The following is a 21,779-nucleotide window of genomic DNA, read 5'->3' on the forward strand; positions in this document are numbered from 1 at the left end:
GATTTTCAAATACTCGGCCAAATACATCAATGAAAAGCTTATTTATTCAGCTTCATCTCAATTTCTTCTTGTTTTGCGTTCCAGGGTCACATATATGAATGACATCCATAAATCAAGATACATTTACATGAGATGTAAAATGAAGTCTTGTTTTCTGAGAGAGTGAACAAAATTAAGTGGGTTTATGATTAAAACAAGAACAAATATCTGTCAAAGGGGTGTAAAAACCTCCAGTTAAGTTGGTGTTTTGAGCCCATTTGTTCTTGTTATAATCAAACTCACTTCATTTTAATAATTTCAAACACAGAACGACTTTTTTGCTTCTTGGGTAAAAGTATGTTGATATAAGATTTAAAATAAATTGTAAAATGACTTAAAATCTAATAGAGATTGGTTGAAAGCTGTAGGCTACTTTCAAACTTTTAAGTGCTGCTAATTCAACTCATTGTGTGCTCCCTATAGACATTTGCATTAAAGAACATATTAACTTTGGTTTATTTCTTGTAAAGAGTCTTGCATTTACCTTTAAAAACTCTTCAGATACCTTGTATGTTATTATTAATATTAACCCTATTTATTAATAAGTAATAACTGCTGTTGTTACATAGGGGTTACGCTCATACGGTTACGCGCATCTGTCTAAATAGTCCGTGACGTATGTCCAGGGAGCGCGCACGTACTGACTCGCCTAGTGTCAGTGCGCGTCGGTTCAGTCTGGTTCCGCTGCTACACTGACCACATACAGTCAGTCAGCGAACCGCAGGTGTGAGTTTACAGTACCGCATGCTCCCAGCCCACCACCCCGGACTTTAAACGTAACCTTTTTTGAAGTGTTTACAATATTTTCACCATGCTGTGGACGGCGAACACGGTCATAAGGAAATTCTCCTCGAGCTCTGTGAGTAACCGCATCTTCTGCATTGTTGATTTGGCCATTGATATGAATGAATGAATGAATGCATATGTGAAAATGTGCTGTATTGATAGTTGATACATGCGTAGATCTTAAAATAAGTTTATAAATGTTGGGGAACTCTAAAATAGCATTATAATATAGGGTTTACCCATGTATAGTTCTTGCAAGCTTGCTGTCAGCTGATATAACCCAGTGTCTTAATGCAATGCTGTAGGTGTAACACTTATGCATTAATTCAGTAACGTTACATGTGCACACTATATGCATGTTAATTAGATATAAGATTTTATACATTTAAACCGGTTTGGGATTTAGTGTTTGCCACGTTGCTTCGTCGGATTAGTTCCACTGGACAGATCCGTGGAGAGTTGCATCAGCAGGGGGGCGACAATATGAAGGCAGATCATGTTACTAATGTCACTATTACTAGAACACAAACTATAACTTCAAATCATATGTGCACCGATAGATAAACATTTTGCATGCATGATCTTCCTCTATGACAATCCACAAGAAACTTCACTGCATGTTTGCAGTGTAAGCAATGCTTGCAGCTCTTTAATTTTATCCCTATTGTGAAGCTCAGTTGAAGTTTCAGTTTTAAAGTACTTATTGGCATGATTGTTTTGCATACAACATTGCCAAAGCATCATACTGTATGTATACACAAAACAAGGATCAAAACTAGATGTTTAAATAAGAAAAGCACATAATAATAACAATACAAAATAGAATGAAATATAATGAAATGAAATTAATTAATGTTGTGCTCATTTCTGTCCAAATCTGTAAAGTTATTTAGCAGTTAAAAGGGCAGTTTATGCAGATGTTGACGATTTCTGAATTAAATGCATATGTAATATTGTTTAATAAATATATACGTAAATAGTAGGCAAAAATTCTTGGTATAAATACTATTTTATTTATTCAAACAATAATAAACTACTAATTATAATACACATACACACACACACACACACACACACACACACATATGCACATATATTTTTGTTACAATAAAATTAATAATGCATAATAATTTGTAATAAGAATGATATTTAATTATATTATTTATATTAATAATATATTGTAATATTATAATATAATTATATGTAATTATTGTTATTGTAATTATATATATATATATATATATATATTATATTGTATGTAATTATTGTTAGTAAGTATAATGATAGTAATAATAATAATAACATTTTATTATAAGTTCTATTTGTGTGTGTATGTGTGTGTGTGTGTGTGTGTGTGTGTGTGTGTGTGTGTGTGTGTGTGTGTGTGTGTGTGTGTGTGTGTGTGTGTGTGTGTATATATACATATATATACATATACAATTAAAATAAAATTCTTGGTATAAATAGTTTGGCATAATATTTTATTTATTCAAACAATAATAATAAAAATAAACTATTACAACTACTAATTATAGTAGTAGTAGTAAAATATTATTTATATTTTAAAACCATTTGTCCTCATTTTTTATAATTATCTAAATTAAAAGTCATCTGAAAGATTGTAAAAAAAAAAAACGAGAGAAAAGGTATCATTAAAGGGTTAAAAATCTTAGTGGTAATAGTAGCTTGGCATTAATTAATTAATTTTTTTAAAACAATAATAAAAAATAATAAAATATGTTTATTTTGATTTATTTATTTAAATATATTTATTTTGAAAGATTGTAAAACAAAAAACAGAAAAAGAAAAGAAAAACAGCTGAATTTCTTAAATATATTTATTGAATTTCTTATTTATTTTAATATTTATGAATTACAAAAAAGTAATTATATGTGTTATTTATATTTTAAAACCATATGTGCTACTTTTTTATCATCTTTGACTTTGCAATTTGTTGTTGTCATAATACACTGAACACTGATCAGCTGGTAAATAAGATCAGAGCAATGGTTGGTTTCAGAGAACAAAGGGCCTTTATTATATAATTGGACTTAAAAACTGACTATCTTTTATATTTTAATGTTGATAACACTTTACACTAAACCATATAGTTTTGTCTTAGCTCATTTTAAATGTTTTAACATTATACTTCTGTTTCTCACAGGCTTACTACCAAAATAAGCTGAAGCTAGCCCTGATTGGCCAGAGCTTGTTTGGTCAGGAAGTGTACACAAACCTCCGCAAGCAGGGCCATAAAGTGGTGGGTGTTTTCACAGTTCCTGATAAGGATGGCAAGGCGGACCCCCTGGGTGAGTGTCAGATGGGTGGGGGTGGGATAGAGCAGAGCGTTGACCGTTTTTTGTTACTGTAGTGGTGTCATGGGGGCTGGGAAGTGTCACAGAAGTGGAAGAGGAAGAGGGAGAACAGGAAAATGAGAAAGCTCCCCTTCTTTTGAACTTCTCTAATTAAATTTATCAGGTTTGTGGATAACATTAAGGCTGTCATTGCTGTAATGAAGTCTTACAGGAAGTGGGGTCGTCCTATTTTAGTCACAACGCGGCATTCCTTAGCAGCACATAGTTCACAGCTCAACTTTGAGTGAGTGTTTATTTTGGCATGAGGCGCAGGGGCAGTTTTGGTTAGGGAAGGAGAAGTTCATCCCGTATAATGACCACATTGTTTTGGGGAAACCAGTGTGAAGCCATGTAAGGTGAGAAGTCCCCTAGTGATTCACGTACATGGATCATTTGCAATGTATGTGAGATGTATGAGAGGAGGCATGATCATTCTTATAAGAGTTTGTATGAATTCAGCATGCCATTGCCCAATTTTCGAGTGCCGAAAAATGTTTTTTTAAAAAGTAAAATTAATATTATTCAAATTAATTCAAATTAATTTAAAGCTTTAAATTATAAAATATAAAATACAATACAATTTTATTATAAATTGCATCCATATTAATACACACACAAACATTGATTTTAACATTTTATTTTCTTGCAACTTTAGCAGCATGCAATGACATTGAGTGATAATATAATATTTAATAATGAAAATAAAAAATGAATTTGCATACATAAAAAGTGCAATATGCACATACCTTTTTATTACAATAAAATTGATAATAAAATTAAAATGATTAAAAATGCAATTTAAAGCTTTAAATCATACAATTTTAAAAATGAATTATAAATTGCATGCATATTGATAAGTGCAAAAAGAAAAATAATATAAACACACACATATGTAGTTTTCCTACAATAAAATTATTATATGCATTATAATTAAAGTATAATTATAAAATTTTATTAGAAGTTATTGTATTTGTTATATATATATATATATATATACACACACACACACACACACACACACACATTTATACATTTGTTTGCACTAGCAACATGCAATGATACATTGAGGGATAATATACTAATATTTAATAATGAAAATAAAAATGAAATTGCATGCATAAAAAATACATGCATATTGATATGTGCAAATAAATATATTTGTATATATGCACATACGTCTTGATTACAATAAAATTATTAATGCATAATTTATAATTATAAAACTGTAATTATAACATTGTTATTTGGTTTATATATGTATATATACACACACACACACACACACACACATTTATTTTTATATTTAGAAAAAAAAATTGCACTTTATCAACATGCAATGACATATTGAGTGATAATATCTTCATAGTTCGAAAATATAGTTACTATATATAATGTTCTGTAGTATATAACATATTGTAGGAGTCTCCAAATGTCTAGTCTGTTTGTTTTTAGAAAATTGTTTAGAGTTGCTGGATTATTCTAAATTCAATAAAATAAAATAGAAAATCACATGCATAGTATTTAAAAAGAATAGTTCAACCAAAAATGCAAATTCATCACTTACTTACTCTCAAATTGTTCCAAACATGTTTGAGTTACTTTCTTCTGTAAAATATTTGAAGAATGTTAATAACGAAACAGTTGACGTTAGCCATCAATAGTATGGAAAAAATACAGATTTTTTCAATTTTTGGGTAAAATATCCCTTTAAGTGGATGAAACCAGGGAACATAATAAACTCAATTCCTATTTACATCTGCTTTTCATTCTGGTTGAACTGTAGAACTACTTGAACTGGAGTTCAAAACCACTATAAGTTGTTACTTTTCGATTCAAGTCATGATTACACAATGTGCTGAACAGCGCTCAAGGCTATAACTGAGTCTTTTGATGTTTTTACAGTGTTAGTACTCGGCCTACGCTAACAGTTTATGACTGATACATTTATAGATTCAGATATGAAGGACAAGGTCAGTTACTTAAGTATGCATGATATTGATTTGATTTTGGTTTACTGAAGTTCAATAAAGTCTGAATATGCCAGGTGCAACCTTATGTAACTTCTCAGAATCAATCTCTCTCTGACCTTCAGCGGTGGTGGCAGAAAAAGACGGGACGCCGGTGTTTAAGTTCCCACGGTGGCGGGTGAAGGGTAAGCCCATTCCAGAGGTGGTGGAGGCGTATAAAGCGGTGGGCGCTGAGCTGAACGTCATGCCCTTCTGCTCCCAGTTCATCCCCATGAATGTAATCGACTTACCCAAACACGGCTCCATCATTTACCACCCCTCCATCCTGCCTAAACACAGAGGAGCCTCCGCCATTAACTGGTGAGATGTTATTAAAATGTAAATGTAAGGGTTCATTTGCAAAAAATTTTTATTTTGCATTCCACTTAATCTCAATCAAACTGCAGTTGGGTTATTAAAAAATGTTTAAAAGTCTTTTTTTGCAAATAAACTCCTAAAATAAATGTTTGTTGAAGATTTACTCACCCTCAGGCCATCCAAGATAGATGAGTTTGTTTCTTCAACATATTTTGAGAAATTTTGCAGTGCATCATTTAATCACCAATAGGTCCTCTGTAGTAAATGGGTGCCGTCAGAATGAAAGTTTAAGATGATAAAAACGTCACAATAATCCACGAGTAATCCACACGACTCCAATTCAGCATTTAACATCTTGTGAAACAAAAAGTTTAACTTCAGACTAAAATACCACTAAAGCCCTCTATCCATAATACTGCTATCTTTTCTGAATCAGGAGAGAAATATGCACAGGTCAAGCATCGTTTACAAGTGAAAACTGTCCAAACTGTTTTAAATTGGTGGATTTTGATGTGAAGGTTTGATTCTTTGGCCAAAAACGTAGTTTTTAAATGAAAGCGTCTTAATGATGGATTTGTTTCTTAGAAACACACAGCTTTTCACTTCACAAAAGATTAATTAGACTGGAGTTGTTTGGATTATTGCGATGTTTTTATCAGCTGTTTGAACTCTCGTTCTGACGGCACCTATTTACTTTAGCGGATGCAAGTGGTGAGCAAGTGATGTGATCTTTAATTTCTCCAAATCTGTTCTGATGAAGAAACAAACTCATCTACATCTTAGATCCGAGGATGAGTAGATTTTCAGCAAATGTTCATTTTTCAATGAACTGTTCCTTTAAGTTAAATGTATTTAAATATATGTGTGCAGGACGCTAATCGAGGGTGATAAGAAAGCAGGATTTAGTATATTCTGGGCGGATGATGGTTTGGACACCGGCCCCATCCTGCTGCAGAAGGAATGTCCTGTAGAGCCCAACGATACAGTAGACACACTTTATAACCGCTTTCTGTTTCCGGAGGGCATCAAGGCCATGGTAACTATTGAAAAATATTTTAAAATGACTTTTTATGCAAAATACACTGGTAGAATAAAGGTTCTTTATTAGTATTGAACATCAATGGAACCTTTCAAATGCAGAAAAAGTTCTTTATAGTGAAAAAAGCTTCTTTAGATTTGTTAAATGTTCTTTTAATGTTAGCTGAAAGGTTCTTTGGGGAACCAAAAATGGTTCTTCTATGGCAAAAACACCCCTTTGGAGGTGTTTAAGAGTGTTAATGTTAGATTTTGGCTCCCGTGAGGTTCATGAATCTGGGTTGACTTACAAATTGTGTTCAAACAGGTAGAAGCAGTACAACTCATTGCAGATGGCAAAGCTCCCAAGATCCCTCAGTCTGAAGAAGGAGCCAGCTATGAGGGAATCCAAAAGAAATCGAATGCGAAGGTGAGACAGAAAGACAATTATATAATTCAGTCCAAATTAATCTTAGGGCAAAGATGGTCTAGGAAGTGAACATTATTTTATCAGTTATTCCCTCCCTTTATTTCTCCAGGTGAATATGGCTCAGCCGGCAGAGGCTATCCATAACTGGATCCGTGGTCATGATAAAGTTCCAGGTGCCTGGGTTGTCATTGATGGAAAGGTGCGTTTTCTAATCACATAGTACGTTTGAATCTTGATCAAAATGGGGCCATTAAGAGAACTATAACAACAAGACACTTCAAATGGGAATCAAAATTAAAATAAATAAACAGAAATAGAAACAAATAAAATACAAAAAAAGATAAATAAATACAAAATCAAATAAAAAAACAGAAATAGAAATAAATAAAAGATTAAAATGTTAAAGAAAAAAAAAATATATATAAATATTTTTTTTAAAACATTACAAAAAATACTAACTTAGTCTAAAATTAAAAAATAAAATAAATAGATACAGAAATAAATAAAAGGTAAAAAAAAGCTAAATAAATAAAAGAGTAAAATGAATACATAAATAAAAATAAAATTAATAAATAGAAGTATTTTTGAAAACATTACTAAAAATACTACAACTTAGACTAAAATAATACAAATAAATAAGCAGAAATAGAAATAAATAAAAGATAACAATAAGGAAAAACAATAAAACAAAATAAATAAATAAATAAATACTAACACAATTAAACAGATATTTAAATAAATAATAACATTATATGTTAATGTTAATAAGCATTAATAAAAAAAATACTAAAACAGAATAAAATTCAAATGCAAATAAAAAATAAAACCAGTCATAAGGGTTTCCTGAAAGATAAATAAATAAGCTTTCCATTAATGTATGGTTTGTTAGGATAGGGCAATATTTGTCTGAGATGCAACTATTTGAGAATCTGGAATCAGAGGGGGCAAAAAAACAACAACAACGAAATATTGAGAAAATAAGTTCTTAGCAATCCATATTACTAATCAAAAATTAAGTTTTGATATATTTACGGTAGGAAATTTACAAAATATGTTCATGTAACATGATCTTAATATCCTAATGATTTTTGGCATAAAAGAAAAATTGATAAACTTGACCCATACACTGTATTGTTAGTTATTGCTACAAATATACCTGTGCTACTTATGAGTGGTTTTGTGGTCCAGGGTCACATAATTGGTATCAAAAACTGCCTTTATTCTGATGGTCCTGCTATAAGATGTTACGCAGATGATGTTTTACTGGATAGTAATGTGTGTGTGTGTGTGTGTGTTTTGTTGTGTAGCCGGTAACGCTGTACAGCTCATCGATGCTGAGCGGGTCGGTGCCCGCAGGACAGCCAGTCGAGGTGGAAGGGGCATCTCAGCCTGGACTCATTGCCAAATCTGGGCTTATTCTGTTCGGTTCTGATGGAAAAGCGGTTAGCTTCTGATCTTTTATTTACTTAGCTTTTAGGCATGAAGTCTGTGCTACAAATTCGTAATAAAGAGTACTAACTGCTTTAATATACAATCATTCTGTAGCTCCAAGTGAAGAACCTGCAGTTTGAGGATGGAAAGATGATTCCTGCATCCAAATACTTCTCGTCAGACGAGGCTGCCAGTTTGGATCTCACAGATGATGAGAAGAAAATGGCGGAAGAGATCAGGGTATGTGTATGTTTATGTGCCTTACAAATGCATTTTCGTATATATTTGAGCAATTGTGTCATTTGTCTGTTGATTCATACTTGTCTAGGCGATCTGGAAAGGTATTCTGAGTAATGTTCCAGCTATTGATGACTCAACCGATTTCTTTAAGTCTGGAGCTGCTTCTATGGATGTAGTCAGGTGGGTAATTTATTTATTTATCGTATTTATTTATATACTAATATATTATTTATTAATGTTTTATATGAGCTTTTGTTTTTTATTTCCAATCGGATTTTAGTCAGTTTTAGTATTTTTTATTAATGTTTTTAAAAATATTACTATTTATTTAGTTATTTTATTTTAATATTTTATTTATTATACTTATTGTTTAATCTGTTTAATTGTGTTATTATTTATTTTGTGTTATTTTGTGTTATTTTTTTTACCTTATTGTTATCTTTTATTTATTTCTATTTCTGCTTGATTTTATTTCTATGTATTCATTTTAATCTTTTATTTATTTATGTTTTTGTTTATTTATTTTATTTGTTATGTATCTTATTTTTTTACCTTTTATTTATTTTATGTTTTTAATTTTAGTCTAGATGTAGTATTTTTTGTAATGTTTTTAAAAGTATGTATTTTTATTTATGTATTCATTTTCAACTTTTATTTATTTCTATTTCTGCTTATTTTATTTTTTAATTTTAGTCTATGTTGTATTTTTTGTAATGTTTTTAAAAATATTTCTATTTATTTATTTATTTGATTTATGTATTCATTTAAATCTTTTATTTAATTATATTTATGTTTATTTATTTTATTTTGTATTTATCTATTTTTGTATTTTAGATTCAATTTTAGTTTAAGTTGTATTATTAGTAGTGTTTTTAAAAATATTTTTATTTATTTATTTTATTATTATTCATGTATTTATTTTAATATTCTATTTATTTCTATTTCTGTTTATTTTATTTTTTAATTTTAGTCCGTTGAAGTAATTTTGATTGTTTTAAAAAATATTTATATTTGTTTATTTTATTTTGTGTTTTATTTATGTATTTATTTTAATCTTTTATTTCTTTCTATTTCTTTTTATTTATTTATTTTATCTTTCATCTTTTCTCTTGCCGTATTTTTAGTATTTAAGCTCAATTTTGAATACTTCCCTTGCAACATTTTTAAATCTTTGTAGTTTACTTTTTCATCTTATATTTATATTTTATTTCAGCTCTATTTCAATTACTGACTTTTAATATTTTTGTAAAAATTGTAATTTTAGTTAACAATAATTACACTAAAAATAAGAGGCAAAAACATAATGATATTGACGTCACAACCATGATAACATTAACATGATTTACCACATATATCAATGTTGTTTCAGTATTTAGTATTAAACAGGTTAGCTAATCATAACAGAGGTAATTTACATATTAAAGTCTTAGCAACAGATTGTTTAATTGTAGAGGGGCTGAAAATAGTCATACAGAACTAAATTACAGATATTTTCTGAAGAATGAGACCTTTATGAACATTATAAGTGGTTTATGTCTTATTGTGATTGTTTGGTTCAGATTGGTGGAGGAGGTGAAGCAGAAATGCGAAGGAGTTCAGCTTCAGAATGAGGACGTCTACATGGCCACCACCTTCCAGAGCTTCATCCAGATGTTCGTCCGCCGCCTGCGTGGAGAAGACCAGGAGGAGGAACTAGTCATTGACTACGCGACAAAAGACGTTAATAACATGACAGTGAAAATGCCATTTCAGTGTTTCATCAACGGCAAATTTGAAGATGCCGAAGATGGAAAGACATACAACACTGTGAACCCTACAGACGGCTCAGTACGTTCAACTCATCTCAAACACACTCAGAAACTCACGTATAGCATGCTTATAGTAGTGTTGTCTTTCAGGTGATCTGTAAGGTATCATACGCATCCGTGGCGGATGTGGATAGAGCAGTTAGTGCAGCCAAAGAGGCCTTTGACAACGGACCTTGGGGTAAGATGAACCCTCGTGACCGTGGAAGGCTGCTCTACCGGTAAGATGTGTCCGAGAGTTTTGTTGACTTTATTGAGCCACTCAACTAATATTTACTTAGATGTGAAAAGTCAAACTCATTTCAAAACAAATAGCAATACAAGTGCGATCATTTAACCAAGAATTGATTTCTCAGAGAACTTTCTGTTTGCTTTATTTGCAGCAAATGAGGAACTTTTTGATCTGTTTTGTGTGTAGGTTGGCTGACCTGATGGAGGAACACCAGGAGGAGTTGGCAACTATTGAAACGATTGACTCTGGTGCAGTTTATACTCTGGCTTTGAAAACACACGTTGGCATGTCCATTCAGACGTTCAGATACTTTGCTGGCTGGTGTGACAAGATCCAGGTGTGTCTTTGTGTTCACTGCTCAGGTTTTTATTTTATAATGTCCTGTTGCTGACACGTCTGATGTTTCTCACAGGGCTCAACGATACCTATCAATCAGGCTAGACCCAATCGCAACCTCACCTTTACAAAGAAAGAGCCTCTGGGGTGAGCGATCGGCAATGTGTGTGTGAGTGCATGCAAGTTTGATTAGGACAATTATGTAAGATGGTGTTTGTTTGTGTCTCAGTGTGTGTGCCATAGTGATTCCTTGGAATTACCCACTTATGATGTTGGCATGGAAGAGCGCAGCCTGTCTGGCAGCGGGAAACACACTCGTCTTGAAACCTGCTCAGGTAAAACACACAGAGTACAAAAAAATATTATTAGTTATATATATACAGTTGCAATCAAAATTATTCAACCCCCCCCCCCCCCCCCCCGACAGACTGCAGTACTTTACAAATGATTTTTGCTCTTTCTGAAGATCCAGGACTAAATTGCATCTACAACAGTTTTCTGGCATATTAAAAAGTGATAATGTCAATATATAATGTAATGTTTTTGAGTTATAGGATTTTTTAATAACACAGCTATGTCAGAATTATTCAACCCTTATTCAACATTGCTGTTTTAAGACATTTTTATTTTTATGGTCAGAAACAAAATTGTCTTACAACATAATTAAGCCTTTACAAACGTATTAAAAATGGAATTAGCTTGGGGTGTTACACATAGTATACTCTTAGCCCATGCATGTGCTGAAGATGAGTAGCAAATATGCTAAAGTCAACAGAGCTCACGCAAAATCAATAGAGAAGAAATAGTTTGCTATATTAGAAAGTCTAAAACTACATGAAGATTTCTAAGACATTACAAGTTCCTAGAGACACAGCTGGCAGCCGTATTCCTTAGATTAAAGTGTGTTGAACCAGAAAACCTTTGAGGCTGTTGAACAAAAAAGCACTATATCATAAAATGTTTGATCAGATCAACTGAGAAAAACTTGCAATGTACAGAAAAAGACTTGCAAGATGACCAGACAAAAGGAGGAAAAACATTTCAATGCCATGTACAAGAGGAACACTAGACAAGTATGGTCTTCATGTTGAGGAATCTTGCTGAATAACACTCTTGACCAAGGACAACAAAAAGGCTGACTTGAACATGCTAAAATTAATTTAGTTAGACCTGTGGAGTTCTGGAAGAATGATTTATGGAGTGATGTGACCAAACTGAAACTTTATGGGTGTATGGATCAGAGGTACGTCTGGTGCAAAAAAGACAAAGCTTATAAGCAGAAGAACACCATCTCCATCATCAAACATGGAGGTGGGCCAGTCCTGTTATGGGGTTGTTTTACTGTAGCAGGAAGTGGAAAACATGACTATACAAAGGATATCATTTTAGCAAAAATTGTGATGCTTTTTGTGCAATGCCTGAAGCTAATGATCAATGGAATTTTACTGCAGGACAATCATCCTAAAGTATACATCCAAATCTACTTATGCTTGGTTCAGAGGTCCGTCATAGAATGCTCTTGAGTGGCCTGTTCACTCTCCAGATTTAATTCTCATAGAAAATACTTGGTTGAATTTGAAGAAAGCAGTGGCAAAGTGGAAACCAAAGATTATCAGTGATCTCAAAGCTTTTTCAGGTGAGGAATGGGCCAATATTGCAGCAGAAATGTGACAGAAGCATCTAAGCACTTCCAGGCAGTGTTTATTAGTGGTTTTAAAGAATAAAAGATTTTACATCACATTTAACTTTTGAGGGTTGAATAATTTTGAACATGAATGTTTAGAGCCAATTCGATTTTTTTTCTGTTCTCAGAATTACTCAAATGTGTATTAATAAACTTTCTTTAATAGTTTACTGATGCCTTTGTTGAATTGTTTTTACAAAATGTTGTTCTCTGCAGCAAAATGTCTTGCAGGTCAAGGGGGTTGAATAATTTTGATTGCAACTGTATATATATATATATATTTAATTAACATTAGTATGAATCATTAATTTAATAAATATATACTATACAACAAAAAATAAAAATATTATTAAAAAAATGAAAAAAAAAACCCCAAAACAAATTAGACTATGTTCTTAATTCTCTCACTACTATATTTTAACAAAGTAAAAATGCTATTACATAAATTCATAACAATTGAATTATAAGTAAATGTACATATTATAATTTATAAGTTATAATATATTTAATTTAATATACAAAAAAATCAGATTTATTTATTTTTGGGAAATAAATTTTTTGGATACAAACTAGATTATATTCTCAATACTTTTGATATTCTCTCTATATTCTCCTACTACTATATTTTAAATAAAGTAAAAATACTATTGCGTAAATTAATAACAAAATGAGTTATAAAAATGTAAATAAATAAAAATACAATATATAAAAAATATACAAAATATGACACGAAAACACAAACTTCTGTATATAAATTGAACTAAGTTCTCAGTTATTTTGATATTATTATCATATATTCTCCCACTAACTGCACTGAAATTTGAGTTTATATTTATATATTTTATATCAATAAATATATATTTTATGATATAAATGAATATGTATACTGTATTTTAATAAAGTAAAATACTATTAAATAAATTAATAAGATTTCAATGATAAAAATTATACAATATACAAAAATATATAATTTATTCTCAATTATTTTGATATATTTTTTATGAGTTTATATTTATAGTTTTCTACATTTATATCAATGTATATTTTATTATATAATTTAATATATATTCTTTTAGTAATTAAAGTAAAAATACTATTAATTTATAAAAATACAAAAAAACTAAAAAATACACAGTTAAATTTGCTAATTGTATGTTTATATTTGTATATATTTAATATTAGATATAACACAAATTAATACATATACTTTATTTTAATACATAGTACAAATACTATTAAATAAATAGCAGCTGAATGATATAAAATAAAAATATACAATATAGAAATAACAAACAAAATATGATTTATTTATTTTCCAAAAAAACACAAACGACTGAATATAAACTAGACATAAATATCTCGATTTTTCCAGGTAACCCCACTTACTGCACTGAAGTTTGCTGAGTTGACAGTCAAAGCTGGCATTCCCAAAGGAGTCATCAACATTGTTCCAGGATCAGGTATCAGTTTCATCAGCAGATTCGGCTCGTTTTCGGGATGTATAAACAAATACATCTTATTTACAGTAATGCACTCACAATAAAAAACTAATAAACAAGACATTCCAGAAGGTTCAAAAGCAGAAATGTGCAGCTTGTCTGTTTGTTTAAGCACATAACAATACTTTTTCTTTATTTATAAACATTTCCTTACTCCTTATGATGACTGACATTTCGGTCATCTCTTTCTCTCAGGTGGTCTGGTCGGGCAGAGGATGTCCGATCACCCTGACATCCGTAAGCTGGGTTTCACAGGCTCTACTCCAATCGGCAAACAGATCATGAAAAGGTGAGTCCCATTCATGTAATTTCATTAGAATCAACAGTTGAATCATTTCCTCTGTGAATAGTACTCAAATATGCCATTTCTGTTGTTTCTGTTGCAGTTGTGCAGTCAGTAACTTGAAGAAGGTTTCTCTGGAGCTGGGTGGTAAATCTCCCCTCATCATTTTCAGTGACTGCGACATGGACAAAGCCGTGAGAATGGTGAGAGAAGACAACTACTGCCAGAAGATACAGATGCAAGATTATCTTCCTCTTGATCTTACTGTGTGTTTGTCTGTATGTTGCAGGGCATGAGCTCTGTTTACTTCAACAAGGGAGAAAACTGTATCGCTGCAGGCCGGCTGTTTGTTGAAGAGTCCATTCATGACGAGTACATCAGCAGAGTGGTACGTCTTCCCTCGTAGTTTTTGGTTCACAAAAGAACCTCTCAGTGAACAGTTCTCTAAAAGAACCATTTTGAAGAACATTTTAAAAATCTAAAGAACCTTTTTCCAAATAAAGAACCTTTTCTGCATTTGAAAGGTTCCATGGATGTTCAAGGTTCTTCATGGAACCATTGATGCCAATAAAGAACCTTTGTTTTGTCTATGCATGTAGATTGTTTATCAAAGTGTGCAAGCTGCTTCAAGATGATGATATATTGGTGTGTTTTGTGGACTTAGGTTGAGGAAATCAAGAAGATGAAGATTGGAGATCCATTGGATCGTTCCACAGATCACGGACCTCAGAACCACAAGGCTCACATGGACAAGCTGGTGGAGTACTGTGAGATTGGTGTGAAGGAGGGGGCAACACTTGTGTGTGGTGGGAGACAGGTGGACAGACCAGGTGAGGCCTCCAATCTAATCAGACATCCATGATTTTAAAGGGTTTGTGAACATATATTTTTTTTTATGTTTTTGAATATAAATAAGGCAATTTTGGTCATGTGTAATTATGTATACATTATTTCCAGTGTTATTTTAGTAAAATTGATATAATATTATAATATTTATTAATATTTTGAATTGGCTTTTATTTTAGATTTTAAGTTGTATTAATTGTATGTGTTTTGACATTTTTAATATATGTTTTAATATATGTATTTCTATTTTGTATATTTAGCTTTTTTTTATTTCAGTTTTATCAGTATTAGTACTTAAACTTATTTATTTCAGTCTGCTTTTAAGGCACCATTTCTCATTTTTCTCAAGTTCATGTTTGTTAGGTTTAAGTTTTAGTAATTTATGTGATTTTTGTCATATTTATTAGTGTTTTTATATATTTAACTTTATTTTTTATTTCAAGTTTAGTGTTTAGTCATTTTTAGCGCTTTAACTTTTTTCAGTTATCTGCCAAGGCATCATTATTTTCATTTTTTCAAGTTTAAGTTTTTCATTTTAATTTTAGTTATTTTATGAGCTTTTGTCATTTTTATTAGTTTTTGTTTTAATTTTAGTATTTCAAGTGCTTAAACTTATTTCAGTTTGTTACCAATGAGCATTTCTAATCATCATTTAATACGTTTCTATTTTTTTATATTTAGCTTTATTTTTATTTCAGTTTCATTTTTAGCAATATTAGTACTTTAACTTATTTATTTCACCTTTTAAGGCACAATTTCTCATTTTCATTTCAGTTTTTTTAATTTTAAGTGTCATTTATATTTGTTTAAGTTTTAGTAATTTGATGTCATATTTATTAGTGTTTTTTTATAAATTTGTACTTAATTATATTATATTATATTTTATTTTTGGTTTAATTTTGTCGTCATTTTTTGTACTTTTTGTTTTGTTTTAATTTTAGTCATTTTATGAGCTTTTGTCATTTTATTAGTTTTATTTTTTTTTCTAGTTTGAGTTTTAGTATTTTAAGTACTTCAGTTAGCTTCCAAGGCACCATTTCTAATATTTTTGTTTTTCATTTTTTTTTTTTTTTTCAGTTTTAGTATTTTAAGTACTTCACTTCATTTTCTGTTGGTTACCAAGGCAGTATTTCTAATTTTTAGAAAGATTTCTAAAAAGTTTAGGTTTTTCATCTAATATTATGATTAATGTTTTATTTAAACTTCATTTCAATTACCAATTTTTTTTATAGCTTTAGTTGACAATACCAACATTGTTTTTTCCATTTGTAGTATCTGCCTATTTTTAAGTTGTCCAAGTTTCAGTTTTTAATCTAATATTGGTTTTATTTCACTTTTTATATCAGTTAGCAAAAAAAATTTGTAATATTTTTAGTTAACACTAACTGATTCCATTTCGAATATCTGCCTATTTATGCTTACAGGCTTTTTTATGGAGCCCACAGTCTTCACAAATGTAGAGGACCACATGTTCATCGCCAAAGAGGAATCATTTGGCCCTGTGATGGTGGTATCCAAATTCAAAGATGGGTAAGGCTTTAAGTAGGACGTTTTGTGTCAGTCTGACCTGCAACATGATCTAAATCCTAGCCAGGAGCTCATTAAAACAGCATCTAATATGATTGTTTGATGCTCATCAGTGATGTAGATGGAGTTCTGAGCAGAGCCAATGACACAGAGTTTGGCCTGGCCTCTGGAGTCTTTACCCGTGACATAAACAAAGCCATGTACGTGAGCGAGAGACTAGAGGCGGGAACCGTGTTCGTCAACACCTACAACAAAACCGACGTGGCATCTCCCTTTGGAGGCTTCAAACAGTCCGGATTTGGAAAAGATCTTGGTAAGACTGAACAAAACACAATGTATCATTACTCTGTATCACTTAAAACCAGTTTCATGAACATGAGGACCATGTGGATATGTTTACAGGTGAGGAAGCCCTACACGAGTACCTGCGGACTAAAGCTGTGACGGTGGAGTATTAAATCAAACCAGTGGTGGAAAAGACTGTATGGCCCGTGACTGCAGCTTGAAGCAGGTTTGATAGGATTGGAAAAGCATTTCCTGCCATGACTACACTGATGTGCCTACGTTTTTTAATCACCCTTTTATCTGGAGTGGAACAAATGCTGACTTGCCAGTCTATACTGGCTAACAATGTTTTTAAAAAATGAAAAAATGACCTCCAAGTGGACTTAAGGACACAGAATCAGCCACAAATCAGATCAAGCATTGTTTTTAATTAGTAAACACTGAGTCAGTTTCAGAAAGTAACCACAATAGTATAATAATCTTGAGCATTTTGGGTCAAGTAATTTGTCTGTCTACACTGAACTGGAAGCTGCTGCATGATGCTTTATCTGTGATGCTGAAACCAAGTAGCCTACAAAATGTCCTGTCGCTCATCATATCACAACTGGTTAGGATAAAACTTCTCATTTACACAACTTTTCAAAAGTTTGGGGTCTGCAAGACTTTTTTTTTTGTCTCTTATGCTCACCAAGAATGCATTTATTTGATTAAAAATACAGTAAAAACTGTAATATTGTGAAACATTTAAAAGTTGAATATATTTTAAAATGCAATTTACTCCTGTGATGCAAAGCTGAATTTTCAGCATCATTACTGCAGTCTTCAGTGTCACATGATCCTTCAGAAATCATTCTAATAGGCTGATGTGCTGCTCAAGTACATTTCTTATTATAAATGATTGAAAATGGTCATTCTGCTTAATTTTTGGTGCAAACCCCAAAAATACTTACCCCAGAAATAGATGTCACTTTAATCCATTTAATGCATCCTTGATGAAAAAAGTATTAATTTCTATAATAAAAATCTGACCCCAAACTTTTAAATGGTGTTCATGAATTAAGTTTTCTTAAGCAATTCAGTCTTTAGTTTTATATAATAGTCATATGTTTAAAAGCCATGTTGCATCACTGCCACTTTATGAAATCTGTATTTCCATATTTGCACATCACAAGGGTATTTATTACGCATAGCATTTTCACATCCCTCATTTTTATTAGCATAACTGTATATATTTTATTGGAGGATATGACAACTTGTCTTATTTTATATATTTAATTGTGCATTCCAGACAGATGATTGGAAAGGGAAACAATATAAACACTATTCTTTTTGAAAGGAAGTTATTTATTTTGTACAAAAATATTGGACATGCTTGATAGTAGCTTACTCTTGAATTCAACACAATGTGAAGTATTCAGACACATTCTTGTTAGGGACTGAAAATATCCGTTGCCAAATGTTCGCTGAAGAATCATGATGTTTAGGATATGCATAAACACTTGAAGCAATGACATGCATTTGACAACCGATGAAATGTTATCAGATGCAGATGTTAATGTAAGTATTTTAGGTTCTGTACAAGCTGTCAGTCTCGCTGGAAGTGTCATATTGCCAAACAGTCATTACACACAACAGTATTTCAACTAGAAAAAAAAATTTAAGGAGCGTTGGGAAACCATTTTTACAATAAAGAATGTAAATGGCAAAAACTGTCTTTTTCTTGATTGAAACATTGAACTTTTAGAATAGCTACAATTAGAATAGCTTGATATATATATCAAGTATACTCAACTGAGACAACAAAAGAAAATGACTTAATCTCTGTCCAAAAATGAACTGATGTGGATGAGTTTGTTTCTTCATCAGAACAGATTTGGAGAAATTTAGCATTACCTCTCTCGCTCACCAGTGGATCCCTCTGCAGCGAATGGGTGCCGTCAGACTAAGAGTCCAAACAGCTGATTAAATCATCACAATAATCCACAGGACTCCGGTTCATGAATTAACGTCTTGTAGGTGTTCTTTCACTCTTTCTCTATCACCTGAATGTTGGCTTTTCTCTTTCTATCACCTGGAAGTTTGAGTGTCTTTGTGGTAACAGTTTGCTCTTCTTCATCTGAGCTGTCTTCCTCTGTTGATGACGATGATGATGATGATGATGATGTTGACGGCGATGAATCATCCTCTTCGCTGCTGTCTGAATCCTCCAGCTCCACCAGTGCCACGTCCTGTGGTTTAAACAGATACGATTATTATGCAAAAAGTGACATATGGTTATATTTAGACATGTTAAGTTGAACTACAGCTGGTGGTGAGAGCAGACGTACCATCTCGATGACTTTCTCTGCGTCCTCCACACTCTCAATGTCAAAGAAACCAGCAGGAGCCTCCTCCATCTGTTGTCTTAAAGTATCATTGGCTTGTTCGATTTGGGGAAGGAAACTTTGCAGTCTGTTTAAGACTAGCACACAGAAACACAACACTGTTATTTAATTAAGCAATAAGGTACGAGAGGCCGTGCTGTATCATGAATAAATCACGGCTGAAGGGCATTGTTAGGCACGACGCGAAGCGGAACCCCTTCAGCCGTGATTTATTCATGATACAGCACGGCCTCAAGTACCTTATTGCTTTTATAAAACGGTTACCACACAATAAAAATATTAAAATCAAAAATATATATTAATTTATATATATTAAGTTGTACGTTTTCATAAAGTAAAATCATTAACTGCCTTCCGCTGTAAAAAGTAGTCCCTAACTGCTGCAGCTGTGTTTACGTTGCTAAGGGGGTTCAATGATACACAAAACCGTTGAGTGAAGCGTTCATAGCCGTGCCGTATCATGAATACGACACAGCTGCTGACCAATCAGAATTGAGGAATGGAACTAACCGTTTTATAAAGTCTATTAAATAACAGTGTTGTGTTTCTGTGTGCTATTATTATAAAACGGTTAGTTCCATTCCTCAATTCTTAGCAACGTGAACAAAGCTTTAGCAGTTAGGGACTACTTTTTACAGCGGAAGGCAGTTAATGATTTTACTTTATGAAAACGTACAACCTAATATATATATATAAATTAATATATATTTTTGATATTAATATTTTTATTGTGTGGTAACCGTTTTATAAAAGCAATAAGGTACTTGAGGCTGTGCTGTATCGTGAATAAATCACGGCTGAAGGGCGTTGTTAGGCACGACGCGAAGCGGCCTCTCGTACCTTATTGCTTAAATAGCAATTATGCATTAAAGATAAACCACTATAATCATCATATGTGACCACAAAACAAGTTGTAAGTCGCTTGAGTATATTTGTAGCAATAGCTAAAAATACACTGTATTGGTCAAGATTATTAGGATATTAAGTAAAGATCATGTTCCATGAAGATATTTTGTACATTTCCTACCGTAAATATATCCAAATGTAACTTTTGATTAGTAATATGCATTGCTAAGAACTTCTTTGGACAACTTTAAAGGCGATATTCTCAATATTTAGATTTTTCACACCCTCGGATTCCAGATTTTCAAATAGTTGTATCTCAGCCAAATAATGTCCTATCCTAACAAACCATACATCAGTGGAAATCTTATTTATTTAATTAAAAACGTACCGTTATGACTGGTTTTGTGGACCAGGGTCACATATATGACCTACAAATACAACTGATGACATGAATACTCACCACCGCTTCTGGGAACCCTTTCTGTTTGCAGTGAAGCACTTTTAGAGTTCAACAGAAGTTTCTCATGGATTCCTGGAGACAGTTAGAAATTCATTTATGATTAAATGTTCCCAAAAATACATATATTTGGATATGATGTAAATAAGAAGAACAAATCACATCTGAGATGTGGTTTCATTTTAAGATGTCTACGTAGAAACAAATTATTTTTATTTTAAGTTGTATATTTAATTATTGATGAAATTAAATGGTATTACCACCACACAACATGAAAAAACAAGTATTATAGTCCACTTGAGTGTTTATCAAGACCATTATTACAGCTTTATAGCAGGAAGATTAATTCTTAAAGATTTCAATTAGTCAGGTGAAAATTAAAGAGTTGCCCAATAAATAAAACCAGAAACGTATTACATAACTTCATCGAATCACCATATGATCCGATACAAGAAGGTTTCTGAATTGATCTTTTAAGAGAAGACGAGATTCTCTGTAAACTCTGTGTCTGCTAGTTAATTCTCTCTTTAAACCTGAAATTGAGTCTTTTTTTTTTGCAAAGAATGTCTCACCTTTTCCGTTGCCACAGGTCAACAAGTCTTTAGAAGAGGTTTTCTTGATGCTGTTTTGTGTTTGAGCCATGGTTAGTTCCTCACATGTACAAATCCAACTGCATAAGTTCTTTGATACACATGTGTTTGGTTTTTACACAACAAAATAGCTTCCGTGTTGTAGGGTCGAGGCACTGTTGGCGCCCTCTAGAGTCTTGGATGTACGTGCTGCATATTATCCATCCAAGAATCGAAAATAAAATAAAATAAAAAAATAAGTATAATAAAATAAAATAAAAGATAATATAAAAATAATAAAATAAAATAATAATACATTAAAATAATAAAATAAAATAAAAAAATAAAAAAATATAAAAATAATAAAAAATAATATCATAAAATAATAAAATAAAATAAGTATAATA

General features: G+C 31.7%; 2 protein-coding genes across 2 annotated transcripts; one reads left to right on the forward strand and one right to left on the reverse strand.

Moving 5' to 3' along the window:
* Nucleotides 1-709: 709 nt before the first annotated feature.
* On the forward strand, nt 710-17,363 carry aldh1l2 (aldehyde dehydrogenase 1 family, member L2). The gene is made up of 22 exons (XM_073838613.1): nt 710-898; nt 2,991-3,135; nt 5,273-5,507; nt 6,375-6,540; nt 6,847-6,948; nt 7,058-7,147; nt 8,256-8,390; nt 8,494-8,619; nt 8,708-8,799; nt 10,179-10,446; nt 10,518-10,645; nt 10,843-10,993; nt 11,069-11,139; nt 11,222-11,327; nt 14,049-14,136; nt 14,371-14,464; nt 14,562-14,661; nt 14,748-14,846; nt 15,123-15,288; nt 16,729-16,834; nt 16,945-17,144; nt 17,234-17,363. The coding sequence occupies exons 1-22, from the start codon at nt 851-853 to the stop codon at nt 17,287-17,289; spliced, it is 2,772 nt and encodes a 923-aa protein (XP_073694714.1). The 5' UTR covers nt 710-850; the 3' UTR covers nt 17,290-17,363.
* Nucleotides 17,364-19,121: 1,758 nt separating this feature from the next.
* On the reverse strand, nt 19,122-21,504 carry nopchap1 (NOP protein chaperone 1). The gene is made up of 4 exons (XM_073838614.1): nt 21,376-21,504; nt 20,807-20,878; nt 19,444-19,577; nt 19,122-19,344 (listed from the first exon to the last, which is right to left on the reverse strand). Exons 1-4 carry the CDS (start codon nt 21,443-21,445, stop codon nt 19,141-19,143), a joined length of 480 nt encoding a protein of 159 aa, XP_073694715.1. The 5' UTR covers nt 21,446-21,504; the 3' UTR covers nt 19,122-19,140.
* Nucleotides 21,505-21,779: the final 275 nt, after the last annotated feature.

Source organism: Garra rufa, chromosome 4 (assembly GCF_049309525.1).
Source record: "Garra rufa chromosome 4, GarRuf1.0, whole genome shotgun sequence".
Taxonomy (NCBI): domain Eukaryota; kingdom Metazoa; phylum Chordata; class Actinopteri; order Cypriniformes; family Cyprinidae; genus Garra; species Garra rufa.

What these genes read in the sequence shown, in the direction of transcription:
- aldh1l2 (XM_073838613.1), top strand. Translation starts at nt 851, where the DNA reads ATGCTGTGGACGGCGAACACGGTCATAAGGAAATTCTCCTCGAGCTCT. An exon ending in GGAGCCTCCGCCATTAACTG is followed by an intron (nt 5,508 to 6,374) that starts GTGAGATGTTAT and finishes ATATGTGTGCAG; the next exon opens with GACGCTAATCGAGGGTGATA. An exon ending in TCGTCTTGAAACCTGCTCAG is followed by an intron (nt 11,328 to 14,048) that starts GTAAAACACACA and finishes CGATTTTTCCAG; the next exon opens with GTAACCCCACTTACTGCACT.
- nopchap1 (XM_073838614.1), bottom strand. Translation starts at nt 21,445, where the DNA reads ATGGCTCAAACACAAAACAGCATCAAGAAAACCTCTTCTAAAGACTTG. An exon ending in GACCTGTGGCAACGGAAAAG is followed by an intron (nt 20,879 to 21,375) that starts GTGAGACATTCT and finishes AACTGTCTCCAG; the next exon opens with GAATCCATGAGAAACTTCTG. An exon ending in AAGGGTTCCCAGAAGCGGTG is followed by an intron (nt 19,578 to 20,806) that starts GTGAGTATTCAT and finishes TCTGTGTGCTAG; the next exon opens with TCTTAAACAGACTGCAAAGT.